We start from the raw sequence: 23657 nt of genomic DNA on the forward strand, positions 1-23657 counted from the left end.
AAATTTTGACTTTGTTTCTCGCCACTTTATATGCCTCAATGGAAGGGGCTAAAAAGGCATTGTTTAGAAGAGTGCTCCAGGTGGACGAGTCGGATCAAGGATTAAAAACGATAACGTCAAATACTGCGATAGAAAACTGGGGATTGTGTGCGTCACATTGTAAACACGAAGAATGTTTGTCGTTCTCATACACGACAACCAACCAGACATGTATCACCTATTCCAAGTTACTTGTCGAGGACAGAAATGCTACGGTGTCGAATTCAATTATATATTTTGCAAAGCGTGAAGGTAAGCCCATTCGTTTGATACTTTGTCATACATATTGATGTCGCAAACTATTTGCTTTGATTGTTGATCATGTTTATATTTTTGTCTGGGATCGAATGATTGATATGTTAAAATATCATCACAAACCCGTCATCTCCGGATGGTGAGTTCGAACCCCATGGGGGCATTTGCCAGGTCATGACCAGTGCACTTTGAGTTTTACTATACCAATAAACCCGGTACGTCCTTAAATGACCCTGTTAATGGGACATTAAACCAATCAAATCGGACGAAGTTTATATTTTTGCATCTTTTTAATGTGAGATAATTTATACTCATTTAAGAAAAATTCCGAACCATTTAAAGACTAAATATGTTTGATGGTTTAGGGTTCAATAGGCATCCAGCTCGCTACAGCCGTCAAACGAATGTCAAAGTGGTTGTGCTATTTTATAACCTGTCATCAAAATGTCCGCATTGTAATAATTGGATATATTTGACGTGAATTTTTAGTCCAAGTATACCAAGACTGATTAGTTTTATCACCTTGTTGGTACTGCTACACGATCTATGTTTCACCTTTGTACGGGGAGAAACCATCTTTGTGTTACGTAGAATACTTATGTACGTTAAGGGTTTAGTTTAAAGTTTCACACAAACACATTTGAAGGTTATATATGTCAAACATCAAAACCTGGCATTCAATAAAACTTTTTCGATTTTACTTGGTTTTATCTGCACACGTACATTGGAAATGCGTTAAGTGACTACCGGTATATTTTGGGTATAACGACAGATTGTGCTTTATGTGTAAGCGGTGATTATTGTCAGATAGCGTACATAAAATTCAGGTCACTTTTGCATTAATATGTATCATCCAATCCCATTCCGCATTTGATTTCAGCTCAACAGAAATAAATAATGCAACCTTTGGTCTTTTTTCTCAATCAAAAATATTACCCTAAGACAATTTTTATTTAAAGCTTGTGGTGTTGAAACTATCACTATGGCAGATGGAACAAACCTGACAGTGTCCTATGACAGAGTGACTGAAGACGGACCATGGATTGTAAGTATGTAGACATTTTAATACACCTAATATGTAGTTTGATGATATATTACATTAGAATTTGATGCATTCTGATTAAAATACAGATCCCAACAATCACGCCGTTTAATAGAGAAAAGACGTGATGATAAGGATATATATATTTTAATCAGATTTACTTAAATTTAGCAATGGTGTGGCAATGACAATATACTTAATCAATTTTTAAATAGCAGTTAATCAATGTTGATAACTGTTAGACGGTAATCTTTGCAGAATACGCAAAAAATCCACAAAATGTTGGTTGAAATTATTGAATGCCAACTTGGGTATCGCAGTTGCATTATAATCTTTTACAAGAGACATATGATATTCGTCATCGATACACGACACGAGGTTATGTTATCGGAACGCAATCAAGGTAGTTTACGTACTGAATATTCCGTGGTGTATCAACACGAATGCCACTGTGAACTACGCTTCAGTGAGCATTTGAAAATTATGTTTCGCATGATACTGCATAAAGTGAAAAGTTAAATAACGATGGCTGGTTAAAACATTCAATGACAGTATGAGTTAAGGCGATACATTTAGTAAGTACTATTTGAGGTTACTTTTAAAGGGTTATTTCCTTCTGTTTCATTGCATGGGTTTGGTATATAGAAATGTTTAAAACATTGTTCTTAATGTGTATGGGTAGGAAATCGATTTAGAAAGCGGTTAGACGTTGTGAATAATTCAGTGCCATACCTGACTTATTATTAGGGACACATGTATATGTTTGTTTCACAGATTTAAGTTCCGTTATATACCAGTACATTTACTGAAACGTGACCGCAGATTGTGTGTGTTAAACGTTCTGATTCTTAACTGATTTCACTTACGATTTTGAGTCGTGTAACCATATTCCTCTGTATTTTTATTTCAGATTTGCATATAACATGATGTCTAGCCAACGAATTTAATAAAATTTAATAATGAACAGAATAACATATATTTTAGGGTTAGATATTATACCATTTAATAATGTCAGATTATGTAAGCTGAATGTCACTAGTTGAGTGGTGTTGACCACTCGCATGTGCTCTATATATGTATGTAGATTATAACTTAATGCCTTATACCTTGGTTTGTTAAATCAACACATACATGAAGGTCATACAAAGACGAACAGTCGGAGATGTCGATTTCTATCGTAATTGGGAGGACTATAAGAACGGATTCGGAGATTTGTTAGGCGATTTTTGGATTGGTAAGTTCTATGTTGACAATCTAATAATTCACATATAAAGCACATTTTAGTCTCTGTAAAAACGCGAAAGTAACGAAAAGCGTATTTTTACTTAACATTTTACCAATAATATATGATAATGTGCCAGTACTATTGGCATAAAATACATAGCTTTAATAACCACTCCATACAAGAGGGGATATGACAACATCCCATTAGGGGTCATGTTCGGATGACGTTTATTTCGACTGTACTTCAGATCAAATGCATTTTTTACACCTTGCTACACCCATTGTAAACGCTAATTCGTCCCAGTTTACATATGCATTTAACTTTGTTGTGCTCTTTGTGCGATATGACTACTTAATTATATATAATTACGGTCATGTTTTAAGAAAACTATTACTACTTTAAAACTCATATATAATCGTTTTCTTATATAATATAACGAGAGTCCTGGTGTACTAGTTATATCATTGATATTATGTGATGTTAAATAAAGGCATTCATACATTAAATAAAATGCTACATTTATTTACTTCTTTTGTCTTTAGGTAATGATAACCTTCATCGTCTGACCAGTTCCCCTCGGACGCTGCGTGTAGAACTTGAGGCCTGGGATGGGACAAAGGGATATGCCCAGTACTCGACCTTTCAGGTGGAAAATGAAAATGATAATTACAGACTAACCGTAAACGGTTTCTCCGGAAACGTATATCGTACGTAATCGTGTATTATAAAACTAAACAAAAAAAAACATGTTTCTTATTCAGATAATATAAATTAAGACATTTCAATGCGTTCAAAAGCTGTGTATAATAGTTTATTCGATGAAAAAATCATGCTCGGACTTTTTCTCTCTGGACGATATAACAGCTTTAATTATAATGTTGACAGTTACTAAAGACTTTTAAGTCATTAATGCAACTATAGTGCCAGAGAAATATGTTTCATTTATTTCCGTTTCCTCTTCTTATTGATTATTATTGTTTATAATTATATGTTGTTGCTAACTTTATTGTATTGGATGTAGGTTCGAGGCTACCATTTTGAAAGTAACGAGGTATGTTTGTTTCAGTAGGCGCAATGCATGTTCACAACGGTCACTACTTCACCACCTACGACAAAGATAATGACCTACATGATTCCAACTGTGCCCAATTATATCATGGCGCTTGGTGGTATAATGCCTGCCATGAAGTAAACCTTAACGGTAGGTACGAAACTAATGAAGGTATAAAAGGACCTTCATCAATGACTTGGTTGTACTTCCCTCGAGAGGATGAACCATTTTTGCCATTGAGGAAAGTAAGGATGATGATTCGAAAGTTGAATGATGAAATTGTGTTTTCGATGTAAAACCATAGAGGCAAAACATTAGCTCGTTTTAATGTGGACATATGTGAAACGTGAAATAACAAGTTATTTCGAACGATACACGAAGGATTTGAAATGACATTTTTATATACTGTTGATAGATATACGGTTATAGCCAATCCAAGCTGCATGCCCGCAACTACGCGTATATTCACTGTTTCTATATGTAAATAATTTAAACCATCATTTTTTGTATGTAAACGATAAGATAACTGTAATAATTTCGTTTGCTGCAAATAACGATCTGATCATCTACCTGTACAAACTGTGCAACATGTATGATTACCATTTCAGAATAGCAAATTGTACTGATTTATTAATTTTTAGTTTGAGTACATATAAAGTCTTATTTAGAAATGCTTTTAAATTCGTTATTTTGTGTTTGAAGAGGCGATACTTGTACAATCAAATGCATTACGACGTTTTGTCCATGTTGATGTTCTGAACCGAGATATTCTGTATTTGCATATTACATAGTTATCTGCCCCTGTGGGTAGGTATTGATTTTGACGTCATGTGTTTGCGAGCGTAACGTCATACTTTTCGGAGAAAAAGATGTGAATTGGGCTCACAAAATAATGACGTAGCAATCGATGCCTACCCGCAAGGGAGCTAACTCTGTAACATACAAAGATGGAATACATTACCGAATCTCACTTTGTAAATTATGGTAACTAACATACATGTTGCGTTGTAAAAGTTGTGCCAAGACTATTAGATTTCATTTCAGAAATATTTTATTAACAATACAAATATGAAGAAAATTACAAAGTATTGTTAAAACAATTAGACAACAGGCGCAATGCCTATATCAGTCTTCTTCTATTACTTCCGGTTAGGCTTGGTAGAAAGATATTATGTATCAATTGATTAATTCTACAGAAATTGTATATCATAACATGTAAAGTATTTAATTTATTATGGATTAATGATTATTGTATATTCATCATGAAATTAAATAGAAAAGGTGATATAATTATAGAGATAACTACTATTCAAAATTACTTAGAAAAAAGAAAACAAAAATATTATTTGATAAAGTGAAGACACAACATATTTCCACCAAGTATAAAATAAAAAATTATATGTATTATATATATATATAATAAACAATAATAACACATTCACACACATATATTTACATATGCCCCTATATAGTCAACGGGAGGGGAGTTGCGTTCAAATTAGCGTAAACGCAATGACGTATGAATACAAACGCAGTGCAGGTTCGGACTACTTCTAGTTCACGCTTCGATAAGATTTTGTGTCATAAGTTGACGGATTTTAAAATAACAATAAAGAGTTTTTATTAGATCCAATTAAATATGTATTTGACATCAAAACAAAACATGTGTTCAAGCATTGTAACGGTAATAAACTACAAAATGAATCGCTGGTCGGGGCTACAACCGGGGGGCTTTCCTCAGGAATGTTCGGGGAATCCCATAGTTACGTCAGATGTACATGTGTGTACGGTCACTCATCTCACCTAAATATACAGAACATCTGATTGTCGGTGAATAATTCTGGGAGCGTCTAAGCGAACAATAGGTTAACAGATCATATACAGGTTTCCAGAAAAAAAACATTACAGGTAGCCTATCCGAAACAGTATCATCAGCTTAAATGGCCCCGTCTTTGCATTCAAAATAGGCCTACACACACGCAAACACTTGTCTATCCTCCGTACAATAAAATAAAAGTCATGACTGCGAAGAATTTAGTGTATATCGCGTTCTTAGACCGATACATACATGACAAACATTCAGCAGCTCAACGGTCATACCATCAATAGGCTTTATCACAGTCACTTTCCTCGGTTGAAAATCAAATATGGCGGCTCGCTTCACTTCGGACCGCATCACTACCCTGACAACGATACATACCGGTAGTCGTTCCGCCTTGGTTATCTCAATTTTTATTCGAAATGGACATTATTAATATATATTATCAAATTGAAAAAAAATATATGTTGAAAATAATTGAAAAGTGTCATTGTTGTATTTCAAACCAAACTGCAGCTATAACATTCAACAATCGGAACTATATCTTCGGTCATCCTGACTACCGTAGTTACCCAACTTAGCAACCATCACCGTTTTAAATTGTACGTAAAGGTAGATTTATTTATGTAAATATATAGATTGAACAGTGTTTTGATTGCGTTAAAGGTGGTATGAACGCAATGGGATACAGACATATTCTACATGTAGCCCTAACGCGCTACATTGAATATTAACAAACTTGCCTTGCTAGAATGTTATAAGGTGTAGGTAACTTGCTTGCTATAATAGTAGGTAATGATAGATTGAATTAATTGTATTACTACTAAAGACAGTATTACATATAATGTCTTATTTGTACATAGAAAAACGTTAAGAGGATTTAATATATAAGTTTACATTATATAGAACGGAATTATTTAAATGATCAGGAGCATTAAGGATGCCATACACTAAGCAATGAAGATTTATATAACCTAACAAATTGTATATAGATAGAATATGGTGTCTAGAATAAGAATGCATGGGGCATTGGAAGAACAAAAAATGCATTAAATCTTCACTTGGAGCTCCACATACACAAGATGGATTATCAATAAGGTGATCAAAATTATCATAATTAAGGTCAATTTTAAAATTTCTAAGCTGGCATAAAATTATATTAAGTTGTCTGGGAGCAGAATTAATGAACATTTCAGAAATAGTTGTATCATTAGTAGTTTTCAGCTTACATTTAAAAGAAGAAATTGAAATAGAGTCTCTAAGAGAAATATCAAGTGAGTTCCACATAGCCATAGTTGAAGGACAATTTTTTTCATGTAGCTATTTGTATGTGACAGTAGTATAGAAAATACTTTGTTATTTTTAAAATTGTATCTATTGTTTACATTTAAATATGGTTGTAGAATATTGGAGAGATACAATGGAGTAAAGTTATTAATAATTTTGAACATCAAAATAAGTTTATGATTCTGCCTTCTTTTACTTAAAGGTTCTACTACCTTTCCGGAGCAAAATTTAAAGGTTTCTAAAAATCATAAATAACGTAAGAAAATATATACGGATGGCCTAAGATGAGGTTATAACGCCAAACATATGCAAGTTATCCTGCGTAATATAGGATAACAGTTGGGTTTCATCCCGCTATTTTACCTTCTGCTGCAGTGATAATCAACTACCGCGCTGTATTTAGCACGATGGCGGGAAACATAAGACGACCCGCGTTATGAAAATTAACATTTTATTTATCTAAATTAAATTGTTCAGAAGACGATGATAAGTGTAGCATTACCGGTAAGTTGATAACTTATGCGACTCTATAAAATAATCGATCTCGTTTTACATTTCCATTTTAAAAATTAAAAGCTGTTTCGGAAAGGTAGTGGGCCTTTAAAGGTTCTAGTTCAGTTTCATTATATAAGATATGGTGAGAGGTACCTCTTCTGAGTCCTGTTATTATACGCATGGCTTCCAGTTGAATAGATTCGAATTCAAGAAGATCAGATTTGGTTTGAATGCAATTGTCGCAAACTACATCAGCATATTCTAAAATTGGTCTTATGTATGAAGTATATAAAGTTTTCAAAGTTTTCCTATCAACTAATTTTAGAGTTTTTTATGCACCTTAGAAGTATGGTCCGCCCATGTTCCTTTACTATTAAAGGTAAGCCCTAAGTGGTTATGAGATTGATTTTCTGCAATTTCATTATTATTAAACAAAAGATGTGGATAATCAATGTTTTGTCTACGACTGAAATCCATTGTTATTGTTTTATAAGAATTGAAGAGAATTTGTCATTTATGTGCCCAGTCAGAAATAGAGGACAAGTCATTATTGAGCAGTAAAGAAGGTGTATCTAAATCATTATTACTTTGTATTATTACAGAAAGAGAGGTATCATCGGCAAAGAGTTTTATATTAATGTTTATATTATTAGTAATATCATGAATAAAAAGAAGAAACAAGGATGGGCCAAGGACAGATCCTTGAGTAACTCCTGCCGATATAGGTTTAGTGCTAGATTGATACCCTTCAAAGATTACATTATTTTTTTGTTTTTTGTACCCGTTGTTTTCTGTCAGATAAGTAAGCATTGAACCAATTATTTAATTTACCTTTAATACCGTAAGATTTCAATTTATGTAACAGACATGAATGCCATACGCGATCAAAAGCTTTACTTATATCCCAGAAGACTATTAATGGAATTCTTTGAATGTCACGATGCTACGTAATTTGCAGTTTTTTTTTATTATACTTTATTTTTACTACTCTATGGATTTATAATATTTTGATGACCATATAACCTATAACCATTTTACTGTGTGTTAACGTTTCTTATAGAGTAGTGTTTGATCTTATTAAAATACAGATCATTATAGCCAGGATCTGACAACATCTCATTATAGGGCATGTTCGAATGACCTTTATACTACTTGTGCTTCAGATCAAATGTATTTTACACCTTGCTAACTTCATCGTAAACGCCATTTCGCCCCAGTAAACATATACATTTAGCTTTGTTGTGCTCTTTGTGCGATATGACTACGTACACAAAAATAATTCTGACTGGGTTTTTTTGTCAAACTATTTAATCCCCGAAATCCACGTTAAATTTTGCAGCCAGCAATTTGAGTAGCCATTTCTAAAGGTCATTCGAAACTGACCCCTAATGGGATGTTGTCAGAACATCTTATCAAACGTTATGATAGTGATAAAAAGCATTCGAAAGTGAACTACTAATGGGAATTTGAATTCACCAGTAAATGTCTCGATTTTTTTTATATTGCATCAACGTTGAATGGTAAATTAAATACGCTGACGATTGGTCATTTCTCTATCACACGAGCAGATGAATGTATATGTTTTAATAAGCTATCCGATTGCGCATTTTCATATGTATTTTATATCATTTAGTGTTTTCGGTAGTTGGAAATTATACTTTGATCAACATATTTTGTGGCCATTTATGTTGGTTAGAGATTATAGAACGAGTGATGCAGCCATTTCCACTGAGGTATGCGGCTGTCTTTATCCGATGTCGGCTATGTTTGCGTTTGTTATGTTAATTAAATGTACCATACATGTATTACACGTAGTCTACATATGTGAGTATGGGTTTATCGAATTTATTATGTGCATGTTAGGGATTCATTCGGAAATGAGAAGGTCGAAATACTTTGTAGAAATCGGGTAATATTTGTTTTTAGGATAGATATGAAGTCTAGATTTTAATGAAGATGTTAATAGACAGCTAGAGTAAAATCTTGTGTATCATTGTGAAAATATTGATGAATCTGTGAATTTATATTTGATATGATTTATTGATCAGTGTTTATGTTTGTATCTGTATTTTGAAGTTCTGGTTGTTAGAATTTTAGAACCAGTTTGGCCTGAGTCTCCTATTCATTAACTATATTTGTGTCGGTAGCCACGACGTTAGCACATGTTATTATCAAATAAGTACACAGATATGTCCACTTCACAACATATATACTATGTTTCCAGTCTACAGTTATAGCGTCGTTATGTATGCTGCTTACCGCTTAGAAGACCGTGTACCTTCTGTCCGTCTGTATTCCAAACAGATCTAAGTTTTCCATTATACTGTACCCAAAATCACATTTTTCATTATATACTGCGGCGTAAAGTCAAATGTGCGAAATCATTAAAGCTATCACTGATATTGTATATTATAGTGTAATATCTTATATTGTGATAAAGTTCATCCTATTTAATTTGATTGATAATTATGATACGTGTATATTGAAATGCTCATTATTCAGAAATTATATAAGTGAATCACATCTGTCGTCCTGGAAATCAAAAATCTCTCCTGAATATTTTTTCAGTATAGTGTTGGTATTATGCAGTGATTCTTAGAATATGTAATAAAACATCCTATAATACAGAATATTATATATAACAGATTGTTAAGGTTTAAGACTTAAAAGATTATTTTTATTACTACATTCATAATAACTTACATAACAATTCTAAATAGATAAATGAAATGTTAAAGTTCATAACGCGTGTCGTCGTACGTTTCTCCTCAACGAGTTCTCCCGAATACTGCGCGGTAATTGACTATCACTCAATGACGCGACAGAACAGCGAAATCATTGTAACAGAGATGTACCTTCATATTCGGGTATTAATATAAACGTTCTGACATTATAATTGTTATTAATAAACTTCTTTCTTTCATTTGGAAACTAGGCCGTAAATGTCGATACGTCACTCTAGATAAAACAGCAGTACGTATGTCTATACCTTCCCTGCACCCGGCAAGATAATAATGATGGTGATTTCTGTCTCAATTGATCTTCTCTTATATCATATTAAATATTTATCATTACATAATAAAAGAATTATGATGTGAAACTTGTGGTTCCTTATTTCTTACAAACAACTATGCTTACCTCATAGTCATGGTACAATCCTTTGTTTGATGTTAAGCTAAATAATGACATTTATTTATAGATCGAAAGAAGACTGACGTCCAAAGACAGAATTCATTTTAGCAGATAATCTGCTTACTGTAGGGATCAACCAACTAAATAAAAAAAGACCTTCGAAATGGCCCCTGTGTATACAAGATTGAGCCCAGGATAGAATTTTAACCCGGCCGCTGATTGGTTGGCTAATTATGAATTTTCAAAAGTAAAATTGTTTTCTGACAGGTAATTATTCCTAGATAACCATGATATGAATTTGGAAATTCATATTGAGATTTAGGTTCAAAATATCAATTTTTATAATGAATAGGTAAAAGCATTAGAATTTCAGGATTTTTTAGTGCAAAATGCGCCTGATTTCAATAAAGCTACCCTGGTTGGAGTTTGAGCAGAAGGACCCAAACTTTTTTTTCTATTTAGTGTTATATGAGAACCTAGACTTTAATTATAGAACACAATAGCAAACTTATATTCCGTTGTTTTAATAATACAGTACAAAACTTTAACACAGTTTAACACTGTGGTCTATGTAAAATTGTTTAGTTGGTTGTTCTCTATGTAGGAAATACAGAAGATTATTCCGCGATTAAGCATGCGCATATCTTGACGTCACTATAGAATGGCGTCATGAAAACGTTTCACTAGACTTTGCTCTACATGCTATTCTTTACTTGAATAATTATTGAAATTTTCATTTTTAAAACAACACAAAACAAAAAGGCTAATTCGATAAAATAAGATAAGATATTCAATAAGATTTGAATAGAAAAGTTGTTTCATTTTCAAAAAGAATTTTGAAATTATTCTAAACAGATATTGTAGGAGAAATATAGCATTACCATTGTAAGACAATCAAAGAGAGATATGGGATTCGAACACAAGACCTCCGCACACTATCCTAATGCCCGACCGTTGAAACTGCCTTATTGCGCTAAATTTCGTGCATTCTATGCTATACTAACATTTGTGCTTATGAACAAACCTTCCTTGAACCAACTTGATAAATAAATACTCGAATCTGGCTCGTGTGGCGAGGTCATAGTGGACCGAAAATGGAAGGAACTGCATGTTCTAGATCAGGTTGATCGCTGGCGACCATGCAACTCAAGTAGTAGTGGATACGGCTGGAGTTAAAGGCTTCCTGGTTCCGATTGTCGTTTTTGGCGATATTGTGTCTTATAGGTACTAGGTTCTCTTTAAGTTACATATATACAAAACAACTCACAAATACTATATATATATACATGTTTATTTAGGAAATTTAAAGGGAAGCAATACAATTTGTCATACCATCCACAGGTGAGCAGAGCCATCGTTACCTGGACATCATCATGTGCCACACACAGCATGCTTAAGACCACGAAAGAAGAGAGGAAAATATTATCGTAAGATCAAGAGCTTGCACACAGACTGTAAAATCAGAGGGACCGTTTGATTTAATCAAGCAATCGACTGACTGACTATACCTGAAGCTATGCAGGTGCCCTACTGATCCCCAGTATATTACCATGACTTTAACCATGACCCAATGATAATGAAACTACAACTAGCCCAGATTATTTGGCCCATGCAGGATATTTCACAAGGTGCTACCACTGGTCTGCGGTTTTTTCTCTGGATAGTCATGCTTTCCTTCACCATCTAAATCTTCCAATTCCCTAAATAAACCATGTTTTTTAATTAAATGATAAATCAATCAAACCAAAGGAAATTGTAGCCACACGTTTGCGGCTAAAATTCATATCGAAAGGAAAACGCCTTACCATACAAGAGGTACAATTCTGACGCCCTATCTGCATGGTCAAATAAAGAAATTGACCCGGTAGATTGACATTTATTTACTATTGATAGCAACAGTGAATGGCCTATAGATTGACCCAACAACTTGAACTGTTAGTGAAGTAAAGGACTAGGTATGCTTTGGGCCCTTCTTGGTTACCTTTAAATATTGCAAATGAAGCTGCAGAATTAGATAACTGTCACTACAATTAAATTAGGGATATGATAAATATGTCAAATCATACAATTTAAATATCAAATAACTACATTGAAAATTTAACGGATTTGAGGCCAGAAATGTTCATATTATACATAGTCCTTTCTATGCTAAACGTCATATGTGAAATGTTATTTTCAAATTATCACCTGAAATCAAGATTGGCAAAATGATACATTTTTTTCTATTAGTTCTTGTACTTGTGAGCCGAATTCAATCCATGTTATGTTTTCGCATAAGCTTATATTATATAGAATCCATCAAATATGGAAATCAACATCCGGACAGCAAGGCGGACAGAAAGACGGAGGCAAACAATAAAATCCATTTTGTTTTCACCAGCAGGGAACTAATAAAACAATAATAAAGTAGAACAGCGAAAGTCGATAGGTTGAGAGTGTACAGAAGGGGTTAGGATAGCAAATGAGAGTAACTAACTACGTTATGAATGTCTTAACGATATCCGTGTATTGGCAGAATAAAATCAACAGATGATTGATAATATATATATACAGCATATGTCTTGAAGATATATGAGGAGATTACCATATTGTATAATATTGAAATCAAACATTATCATAATTGACCAAATAAAAAGGATCTTAACAGTTAACATGAGAGTAAAATGTCCAGAGTATTGCATTGAGAATGAATGTCATAATCGATTACCTTGATTATTTACATTGTGTTTAAGACCCTAGATGCGCAGAAATTTGACAAAATTTTATCTAAATAGTAATATTATATTGAGATTTTAACTGTTGTTCCGATTAAGTATATTTTTATTTGTATACAGGTATTTTTACATTTAAATGACTTCCGTATTTTCCTATATACAATGTATAATTTTTCACCTGAAAAACATAAACAAGGATATAGTTTGAATCCACGTATTGATCGGGTAACATGATGATTATACAGAAACATGCATTAAAAATCCCGTTTCTATTTGAGAACTGGAAAATATCAAGTATTATAATAATATGTACACGTTTATGTTCATCGCTTGTTTATCTGGCAAGCGTTCAACAGCGTAAGTCAGCAGATGCGCACGCATCTACGGAAGAAGGGTCAAACATGCACCTTTCTAGTAAAGCCGCTTAGCTTTAAATTATTTGAAAATTTCTTTTTCGATTTTACGATAGTTTACAAATTCCAGAATCAAATCATTATTATTTCGTGGTTCAAATTGTTTGTCGAATTTCCTTTCATGATTGACCAATGCCTGAGGGGCTTCAGCATACATCTGTAAATTAAAAACCAAAAAAGATCGTTAAATATAGTAAGTGTAACCGTTTTTAACTGTTTACATCGCCAACAATAAGCTCGTGGCAGTGATTATCTTGTAAAATCGTCTGAATATTTGTATAATGTTTTAACCTATTTTTAACATGTTTGAGAAAATTTAACATAACATAATATGAGTAACACAAGTGCCCGAGGTAATGACACATACAATGGCCATAGCCAATAAATACAATGGTCATAGACAATATTATGAGCTTAGGTTTATCTTGATACTTGCCTCTCTCTTTCTGTAATCTCCGCGTTACTTTCCTCTATCGGTCAGGTCATATACGTGTTCAGGATCTATGTTATAACGACAATTTCAATATCTTGATAAATGATGTTTAAAAACACTTACTTTCAGCAATTTCTTTATGAGCTTGACTTTAAGACATGCGAGTGACAGCATGTCCTTTAAAAGGGGGGTGAGGGGTTGACGTTTATTGTTAGGATATACATATACTGTGAATGGAGGAAAGTATGTTATAACTAAATCGGTTTAAAAACAACATCCATAAAGAACTTCGATATCTCGACAGTAGAATACATCTAAATCGAAACCCATTTCGTGCCCTTCATACATGTATATCAAACCTATTATACGATGAAATGGAAACAAGCCTTGCTTTGTTCATATACATCGAACGAAAATACACCATTTCGCTAGTTTATTTAGATAGAATATAACTTCACTCATGCTAGTTCGTTGGAATTTTATTATGTCTTTCTTAATATTTTGTAATATTAAATTGCTTACCACTTTGCAGGTTTAGCTCGGTGTAATCCTTCTTGTCATCTTCTAAACAGAAATAAAGTACAGTGGATATTTTTATTTGTTATACACTCGCCTCCTAAGTGTAATACTCAGTTAAGCGCAACACAAGGAAAGTACTCAAGATATTATCATCAATGAAAATTTAAATATATTCAATATATATATTATATATGTGTTGCTTGGTGTATTCGGCGGCATGTTTCAGTGATATAGCACTTTAAAAAGGGAAACAATTTCACTTTACAAGAAGACACAACATAAATATACCGCAGTCTCTTAAAACACAAATCTCGCACAACATACACGCAACACACCGCATACATGGGAGGCCGTCCTTACATGTCATAGCTGTTAGTAGGACGTTAATTAATCAAACAAACAAACAAACAAACAAAAATTTGTTTTTAATTTCTTATATATATGAAGAAGGAGATATAATATCACTTTTTTTCTAGATGACTATGTTCATTTTGTATGTAAGCATATCTGATCCAAATTCATCTAGTTGGAGCCGGGGTATTAGTTTTCTTTATCCAACTTATTCGTATAGTTTTTATATGTGACCTTAACTAGGAGCTTTAAAACTTTACCCAGACCATTGAAACAAATAAATCAATAAGAAAAACAGGAAATTGAAATTACGCAAAGGCAGTATTTTCAATTGAACCCTGGAATAAAAACAATATGTCTGAAGATAACACACCTTGTATTCCCTTTGCTTTACTTTCTTGACTTTTGTTCTTGTTGTGGATTTCTTTAATCATTACACTGGCATAACTATACGTCTGTTCTTGACCTTTAAAACAAGACACCAGATATTTAACACTACTTGTTTAAAAAGGATGCACGATGATGGCATTTTCCCAACTAATTATTTGATAGTTGTATATTTATTTTATCATATTATACGTCGAATCAGTCAACGACACTGGTTAATTTTATTTCTGTCATTAAACTTCTTTAATAAGGTAATGAGGATCACTTTGATAGATCTGTTGGGCTGTCACCCAAATAGGAATCACATGTTTATCATTTGATATACCTCACCTTTGTTGCTAAAATAATTGATGATGTTTTACTATTATCTAAATTTGAAGTAAGTTTTACTTAAAATTCAAATAAAGAGTTTAAAGTCATTAACAAATGACCTTTAAATAACATAAACATGTTTGTTGCATCGATGATACCTTTGTAAGGAGGCGATTGTCTTGTCGTTTTTCTTTGGTCATCCTGCTTTAGCTCTGCATCCTCATAATCATGCATCTGCTCTTGACCTTAAAGAATGCGATAATGATGCATGAGTTTATTTGTGTACATAAATTGATCACCCAATCACTTCTTTGAAAATTCAGGTTGTATTCTAAGCAGAATAGAGACAAAGACAGGGAAAGTGTAGTTTAATGGGTATTATTTCTACAAAAAAAACTACCACTTACCGTGACTATGTTCAGTTATGGATTTTAGTTCTAGACCTCTGGTAGTCTCCTCAGAATTATGTTCCTGTACTGTTAATAATAGAAAAATCATTAGAAATCAAGGAAGAGTTGACATAAAAATCACAGCCTAATCCGAGCGCATTGTCCAATATTATGAAATCAGAAAACATTATGATGATGAGTTCAGTTTTAATAGAGGCATATTCTCACCTTGTTTGACCCTTTGTCTGTGTGAAATTACGATAGCGAAGATTATCACAACGGTCAAAATACAAACAATAACACCCAGTATTATGGCAGGTACATTGATGGGTGTCATGGTTTCCTCCGAACAGTCTAGAATTAAAAAGGAAGGTCGATGATATTGATATCTAAGCTGCTATTGCTTTACTGAAAATGTTAATATTTAAAAAGTATTCCCTACTTAACATAATGTAGAAAAAGAATAGCATAGAGTAAGGATTACCGACCTTTAACACCATCAAGATATTTCACTGTAAAATGTGTAGAGAGTTTTTCTCTTCAGAGATTCAATGTCTGTATTACGAAAAACAAAACATAAATGAAAATTTATAACTAGTAGCTATAAACTCACTTCTAAAAATCTCGACTGGAAGTACATGTGTTGTTACTTCATCCAAAACCTCGCTATCCTCATCTCTGGAAGCGTTTGTATCTGCGAGATCTTAGAAAGATTGAACAGGTTTTGTTTTATTTATTTGTATATGATATAAAGATCTCATACCTGTTGCATCGTCCATGAGTGTTGATTTAATAAAAAGAAACAAGCAAATTTGTGGAATTTAAATTCTCCGCTTTCGTTATTTAAAGGCCCATAACTGCGCCAAATAGAGTCCAATGAAAGTGCCCCGAGGCATTTAACCATGTTACAAAGTTATGAGAAAATCCAGTAATATTGGCGAGAGTTATTACACGGAAACAGCCGAAAATGGCGTTTTTCGTTAATCAAAGGGCCATAACTCCGCAAAATAGGGTTCGGTGAAAGTGCCGAGCGAACTCATCCGAGCCCTTGGCACATTTAACCATGTGACCAAGTTACCAAAAATCGCTTAAGATTTGTGGCAGTTATTGCATGGAAACCAAGGGTTTCAAAAAGACGGAGGGACGGACGGACCCAAATCAATATCCCCCGTTTCAGTGAAAAACACAATTATGACAATTATTGTGCCGACAAATGCATGTAATCATTTAAAGAGTAGTTAATACATTTAACCAATATCAAATCCTTCATTAAAATAATAAAACAATAGTACACCATCATTAAAAATAATAGCCATACGTTTGTTATAGAACCAAAAGTAAATTTATTTCAGTTTTCGTCGTTTATTCCTTATATAAAAACCAGTTTATATCTTATTACAAAAATGATCTTTACTGACGAACGACACCGGGTGCTTTTGACTGGGCGCCACCTAATGGCCAATTAACACAATAAGAAAATGATAAAAAAAAACGCAGAAAAAAGGATAGACAAATACTTACTAGAAAATAGAGTGAAAAAAATAGATGATGAAAATCATCCAACTATTTTTGTCTTACGCCGGAAGGTTTTTTTTATTTTTTAAATTAAGTGTCTGTATTACGGTAAACATAAATACACTGAAACGCTACTTTTATGTATAAACTCCCTTCTAAAACTCGATATTGGTAGTTCATGTGTTGTTACGTCGCTCAAAATTTCCTCTTTATTATCCTCATCTTCATAATCATATTATCTGCTTGATCTTGGAAAAATTGAACAGTTTTTGTATTAGATACTTATATATCGCATTGCGTTATCGTTGTCTCTTTGGACTGTTCTAAATCCATCATACATATTGTATCTTCAATGAGTGTTGATTACATTAATATAAGATTTCTTGCTAGCACTAAAGACAGGAACACTCTTCTACTCAACATTTGAACATACGACTTACTATTTATTTGTTCCATGCCATAAAATTAACCATTCACGATCACAATATATTTTAAGACGAACTGATTAAAATACAGATCCTAACCATCATTCTGTTTGATAAAGGATCTGCCAGCATCCAATTTAGGGTCAGGTATTGGTGACCTTTAAAACGACTAATCAAATTACTATAGTAAAATAACTCCACTAATGCTGAGCGTTAAGCAGGAGCAGAAACTGTCACTGATATATACCATGGTGTGTCTCGGCCATGGGACAGAAGCGGAGACCACTACTGCATTACCCAGGGTAAAGAACCCAGAGCCTTCCTCACAGAGGCGAGCGCCCAAATCTCATATCAACAAAGGGTCAGTAAATATCAAGTTATATCACTTTTTGTTTTTAACAAGATGTTGTTTAAATGTTTAAGCCTTTTTGACCATCGTGACCTCGAATGAAGGTCAATGTAATTGATGTGTACAAACTTGGCAGCCAATCATACTAGCGTAATACATGTCTGTAATGTTAGTATCTGGGCGTTTCTGTTATTTGGAAGAAGTCGTTTGAATGAAATGTTTACCACGAAGGATGAAGCATGTTGACTATAGGTCATCCTGAAACGACCAATACATAAGCATAGTTTAGATCTTGGTAGAATCATTTATAACAATTCAAATGGTATAAACGCTAAAAATATTTACTCGCAAACTTTATGGCGTAGCACATTTTGTCTGATTTCCAACTAAAATTCGACAAATTACTAGATGAAACGTTATGAAACGAACTACATAATGCAAATGTTCATTAATGGTATGACTGGATTTGTTTATACAATTATCATATGATTTTGCAATTCTCTATGAATAGTAATTTACTTTTATTCTCGTTTTTTACACTTTTATTCGGATGAACCGCATTTGTGTCAAAAAAATTAAATCAGTACATAATTAAATACCTAATTATGTATTCATATTTCGAAGGAAATACCGAGAAACATCGTGTCTTAAAACAATAGCCAATATATGTTTAAACAAAAATGTACATTGATGTATCAATTTATTATTGGTATTTATCTAAAGCAGAGCAGTTTGAAATTGAATTTGTTCAAAAGTATAGTTTCCTTGCACTCTAGACTTACTGAAAACAAAGCTTTTCCTGTAGGCTGTAGACCGACTAATCAATCGTTCCATTCGTTTCGCAGGAAGAAACCCTATCTTGTTTAACGTCTTAATAACAGCCAGAGTCATGTAAGAACGGCCTCTCATGTGTGTATGTAGTGTGTGGTACGTGTATATTTTGTACCAGACAGTTGACAGTCTATAACGGTACATGTATTTGCAATATTTGTTTTTAAAAACCCATTGTATTTTGCCCGATAAATGAACGCCCTACAAACTCTTTTTTGGTTTGTTATATTTAAGTCTTGTCCTAACAGTCAGGGCCAAGAAAGGGCGCTCTCTCGTGTATGTGGTGTGTTGTATGTGTGAAGTGCAGTAAATCCTGTGGTATTTTCTGCTCCTGTTTAGCGCTCGGCATTAAGGGAGTGGGACGACTGGTTCGCCCGTTGTCAGTATAATATGACCGGGTGGAGTGTGTTGCTTGGTGTCTTCGGCGGCACGCTTCAGTGATATAGCACTACGAAAAGGACAAGGGTTAAACTATACAAGATATACAAGACAATAGGCCCATAGGCCTTAACGGTCACCTGATATTTGATACAAATTAGTTACGTAATTTATTAGCCAATTCATGTCTTTGTTCACGAAATAGGAACATAAATGTTATAGGTCTAAATACAAATTTTCATTAAGCTTCGTGCATATTTACTCACATTATCGTGTTCACAATGTTCAATAATTATTATTGCCAAGGGCATTGACTCCGTAAATGATTGTTGAATAAAGCTAATTTCCAAACTCATCCTAGATCTTTCCAATGTTAATATACATACAAAGTTTCACTCAGCTCAGTGCATATTTACTCAGGTCAATTTTCTTATTTGTCCGAAATCTTTCCAATTTTAGTCTAATGCAAAGTTTCATGAAGCTGAGAGTATATTCATTCAAGTTATCGTATTCACAAGGTCCAATGGTAATCGTTAGTGCAAAGGACAATCACTCAGTAAACGATCTTCAAATCCAGCTGATTTTCAAACTCATCCGAGATCTTTCAAATGTTAGTCTACATACAAAGTTTCGTTAAAGGATTTGTGCAGTCAAAAATGATAATTTCAGTTTATGCTGGAAATGGCTTTATTAGCACGTGTAGAAACCTCTCCGGGCCGCGCGCGACCGGAATAACCTGTAAGCCGTCGATATCGAGGTCCAAAATTCTGACCGCCCGATTATGCATATTTTCTAGCTCTAAACCGTGTGACGTCATAATAGTCCGTGGCTTATAGCTGTACTATAACTGATGTGCTATCACTTACATCGACGGTCACAGGAAAAGTCGATCAACGATTTTTTATGATTACTTTTGAGTGAAGTTAATCGTACAATAATTTTGGCTCGAATGTAAATAAATAAAAGAGTGAAATTCGATGTTTCAAATACTCTAATTTATGCTCTAATAGCAGATATCTTCGTGTAATCAAGACGTACACTTATAAATCCTTGGTGTAATTATGAAAGAAAATCCACACAGAAATAAAAGTTTCGGATTTTTTGTCGAGGAGTTCAGCAACGAATAAGCTTTAATTAGATAATATTTTCCTGTAGTCTGTATCTTTGATACATTGTGAATTACAAAGTTTGTGACTGTAAAATGAAATTTTACGTAACAATTTAAGTAATCCTTGATTAAAGCATCAAGGATATGATGCTTGACGTACGGACACACCGATGATTGATCATTACAAACATTGTGTTGTGTGGTGCTAACCGAATAAATCGAGATACATTTATTACAATACCGTAAAAGTTTCAACATATGGTAGAAAGAATTTATTTATTATTATATTATAACGGATCTAAATATTGAGATATTAAGCAAAACAAACTGTTTTTTCAGACCGTGCGGTCGCTTTCAATTTTTAATCGATATACGAGTAGATACTCCGATATAGATATATGATTAGCCATGCCTTTGGTTTGATGGTTATGTAATACCTGGACCAGGATGTTGTTTACCTGTACACAACGCTATTCATCGAACTCACTTGTAATTACCTGCAGGTAGGGCGTTAGAATTGTACCTGCTGCCCCTATTGCATGATCGTAAAAGGCGACTAAATTTAGGATCTTATCTTTTCTCTTCTTCCTAACTGACTTTATCTTTCCTAATGCCTCCCTTGGCACCGCCTCACTTTTTGCCTTGAGTTGAGCGTTCGCCCCTGTGAGGAAGGCTCTGGGTTCTGTCCCCTGGCCGAGACACACCAAAGTCTATAAAAGTGGTAGTTTCTGCTCCTGCTTAGCGTTCAGGGAGTGGGACGACTGGTTCGCCCATTGTCAGTATAATGTGACCGGGTGGGGTGTGTTGCTTGGTGTCTTCGGCGGCATGCTTCAGTGATATAGCACTATAAAAAGGGCAACAGTTCCACTAAACAAGAAGACACAACACTAGCATACCGCCGTCTCCCAAAACACGCACCTCGCACAACATACACGCAACACACCGCATACATGGGAGGCCGTCCTTACATGACCATAGCTGTTAATAGGACGTTAATAAATCAAACAAACAAACAAACAAACAAACAAAATTGTAATTTGCTATTCGGTGGACTATATCGGGTATCAGGTAGGACATCCGTTAATTGGATTGTGATTTGAATTATGGAAACCCCGTTCATCTATGCTCTAGGTTTTTTTATTGTCACCTCCATTTTTAAAATGAAGATGTCCAGTCTAGTACTGTAATTACGGAATCGTGGCACATAGCAATCTCCCGTAATTTCTAAGGTATTAGTAAAAATTCTAAGCATGTATTTTCACCCTTTCGAATCTACATTTATAGTTATACAAGAAGGGCTACAGCATAACCACACTAAATATACTTATTTAAATATCATTAAGTATATTTTTGAAAAGGTACAAGATATTATATCTATTTATGATGCCTGTATACAAGTAATTTCATTTTTCATTTGAACACTATATGTGGTTACTTTTTGGATTATACGATAAATGTTCATATACCATACTATTAAATCTCGGTATGATATAAAAGAGGATCGACAATGAATATACTATTTTAAGGATTTAGTATAATTTTGAAATAATGAATTTAAATCTACACTTATACTGTAATTTAAAAACATATATCGGAAATATCATTGATGATTTTCTGCTTTTTAGTAAACGTTATGGATAAAATTTCAAAGGTAACAATATAGATATACATATTATTTTCTGTACAAGTTCGGTACTGTTACTCCAATATCACATAACTGACAACCGTCCACATTTTATTTTTTACTCAAAAACTGTGCCGTGTTTGCATCGTTATGGCAGAAGTTTGAAATAAAAACACGGATTCTAGATATAGTCATGCTAAATTTTGGGATTTTACTCGTAAAAAGATAGTGTTACATTATACTGTTTGTTATTACACAGAAATTTACATAATATGCTATCTAAATTTCAGTCCAGACTGATCGAACATCATTCTGATATCGCTTTCAAATTGGACTAATTATCTAATCTAAAGTAAGACATATGCTTGTTTGAATGTTTGAAATGGTGTAAATGGAATGTTTTGAAACTGAAAATATCTACATCATAAACCTAGAATAACCATTTACTCGAAAAAATCAAATTGTAGATCTAACGTATACGTGTATGTGCTGTATAGATGTACATGTATAGTACTAGGCTTACCTTGTGTAGCCGCGGACTACTCTGACATCACAAGACCACGTGACCGCCTAGCTCATTATCTCTGAACCGCAGTCGACACTACCCGTAAATCACGACCAAAACCATCCGATAGCGCTAAAAGCTAGGCGATGCGTTGGGTGTGACTTAATTTTTCATTCAACCAAAGCAATATCCTGACACGTATTATCAAAAAAATTTTGGCTGCACAAATCCTTTAAGCTCGGTTTATACATGTATTTACTCAAGTCGTCGTGTTCACAATGTACAATAATAATTATTAGTGCAAAGAACAATAACTCCGTAAATTAAAGTGGAATTACGCTGATTTTCAATCTCGTCCAAGATATTTGCAATGTTAGTCTACATACAAAGTTTTATTAAGCTCGGTTTAAATTTACGCAAGTTATCGCATTCACAAGGTCCAATAATAATTATTAGTGCAAAGGACAATAATTCCGTAACTTACAATCGAATCACGCTGATGTTCAAAAGCGTCCGAGATCTTTTCAATGTTAGTCTACATACAAAGTTTCATTAAGCTCGATTTATATTTACTCAAGTTATCGCGTTCACATTGTCCAATGATAATTATTAGTGCAAATGGCAATAATTCCGTAAATTAGTCAAGTCACGTTGATTTTCAGACTCGTCCAAGATCTTTTAAGTGTTAGTCTGCATACAAAGTTTTAGGAAGCTCGAATTATTTTTACTCAAGTTATCGCGTTCACAAGGAAATGTTAACGGACGACTACGGACAAAAGACTATCGCAATAGGTCACCATGACCTATGGTCAGGAGATCTAAAAACATAACACGTTTAACAACAGTCTCCCAAACACACACCACGCACTTCATAAACACTTCACACCGCATACATTGGAATCTGTACTTACAAGACCATGTTTGTTAAATGGATGTTAATTAATCAAACAAACTAAACAATTTTAGCTACAACTCGTAAATTGGAGAAATACAAGTTCAAAAATAAATCGCTTAATCATGAACTAATTTTCGGGCGTACCCAAAGCAGTTTGCAGCCAT

At 33.7% G+C, this 23657-nt stretch overlaps 2 protein-coding genes and 1 long non-coding RNA gene across 5 annotated transcripts; 1 reads left to right on the plus strand and 2 right to left on the minus strand.

Annotated features, from left to right (window-relative positions):
- Positions 1 to 38: 38 nt before the first annotated feature.
- On the plus strand, positions 39 to 4286 carry LOC138316546 (ficolin-1-like). The gene is made up of 5 exons (XM_069258228.1): positions 39 to 291; positions 1254 to 1339; positions 2474 to 2570; positions 3104 to 3268; positions 3631 to 4286. Exons 1-5 carry the CDS (start codon positions 39 to 41, stop codon positions 3906 to 3908), a joined length of 879 nt encoding a protein of 292 aa, XP_069114329.1. The 3' UTR covers positions 3909 to 4286.
- Positions 4287 to 11636: 7350 nt separating this feature from the next.
- LOC138314927 (uncharacterized) lies at positions 11637 to 14768 on the minus strand. The gene is made up of 3 exons (XR_011207439.1): positions 14428 to 14768; positions 13909 to 13973; positions 11637 to 13629 (listed from the first exon to the last, which is right to left on the minus strand). It is a non-coding gene; the product is annotated as an uncharacterized lncRNA (long non-coding RNA).
- Positions 14769 to 14873: 105 nt separating this feature from the next.
- LOC138316940 (uncharacterized) lies at positions 14874 to 18145 on the minus strand. 3 transcript variants are annotated; one of them, XM_069258579.1, is made up of 6 exons: positions 17282 to 18145; positions 16477 to 16566; positions 16092 to 16217; positions 15882 to 15950; positions 15633 to 15719; positions 14874 to 15241 (listed from the first exon to the last, which is right to left on the minus strand). In XM_069258579.1, the coding sequence occupies exons 3-6, from the start codon at positions 16198 to 16200 to the stop codon at positions 15084 to 15086; spliced, it is 423 nt and encodes a 140-aa protein (XP_069114680.1). In that variant the 5' UTR covers positions 16201 to 16217; positions 16477 to 16566; positions 17282 to 18145; the 3' UTR covers positions 14874 to 15083. The 3 variants fall into 3 exon arrangements, with proteins under 3 accessions (XP_069114680.1, XP_069114678.1, XP_069114679.1); XM_069258577.1 differs by having other exon boundaries at positions 15594 to 15719; XM_069258578.1 differs by having other exon boundaries at positions 15594 to 15719; positions 16477 to 18145.
- Positions 18146 to 23657: the final 5512 nt, after the last annotated feature.

Source organism: Argopecten irradians, chromosome 2 (genome assembly GCF_041381155.1).
Source record: "Argopecten irradians isolate NY chromosome 2, Ai_NY, whole genome shotgun sequence".
Lineage (NCBI taxonomy): Eukaryota > Metazoa > Mollusca > Bivalvia > Pectinida > Pectinidae > Argopecten > Argopecten irradians.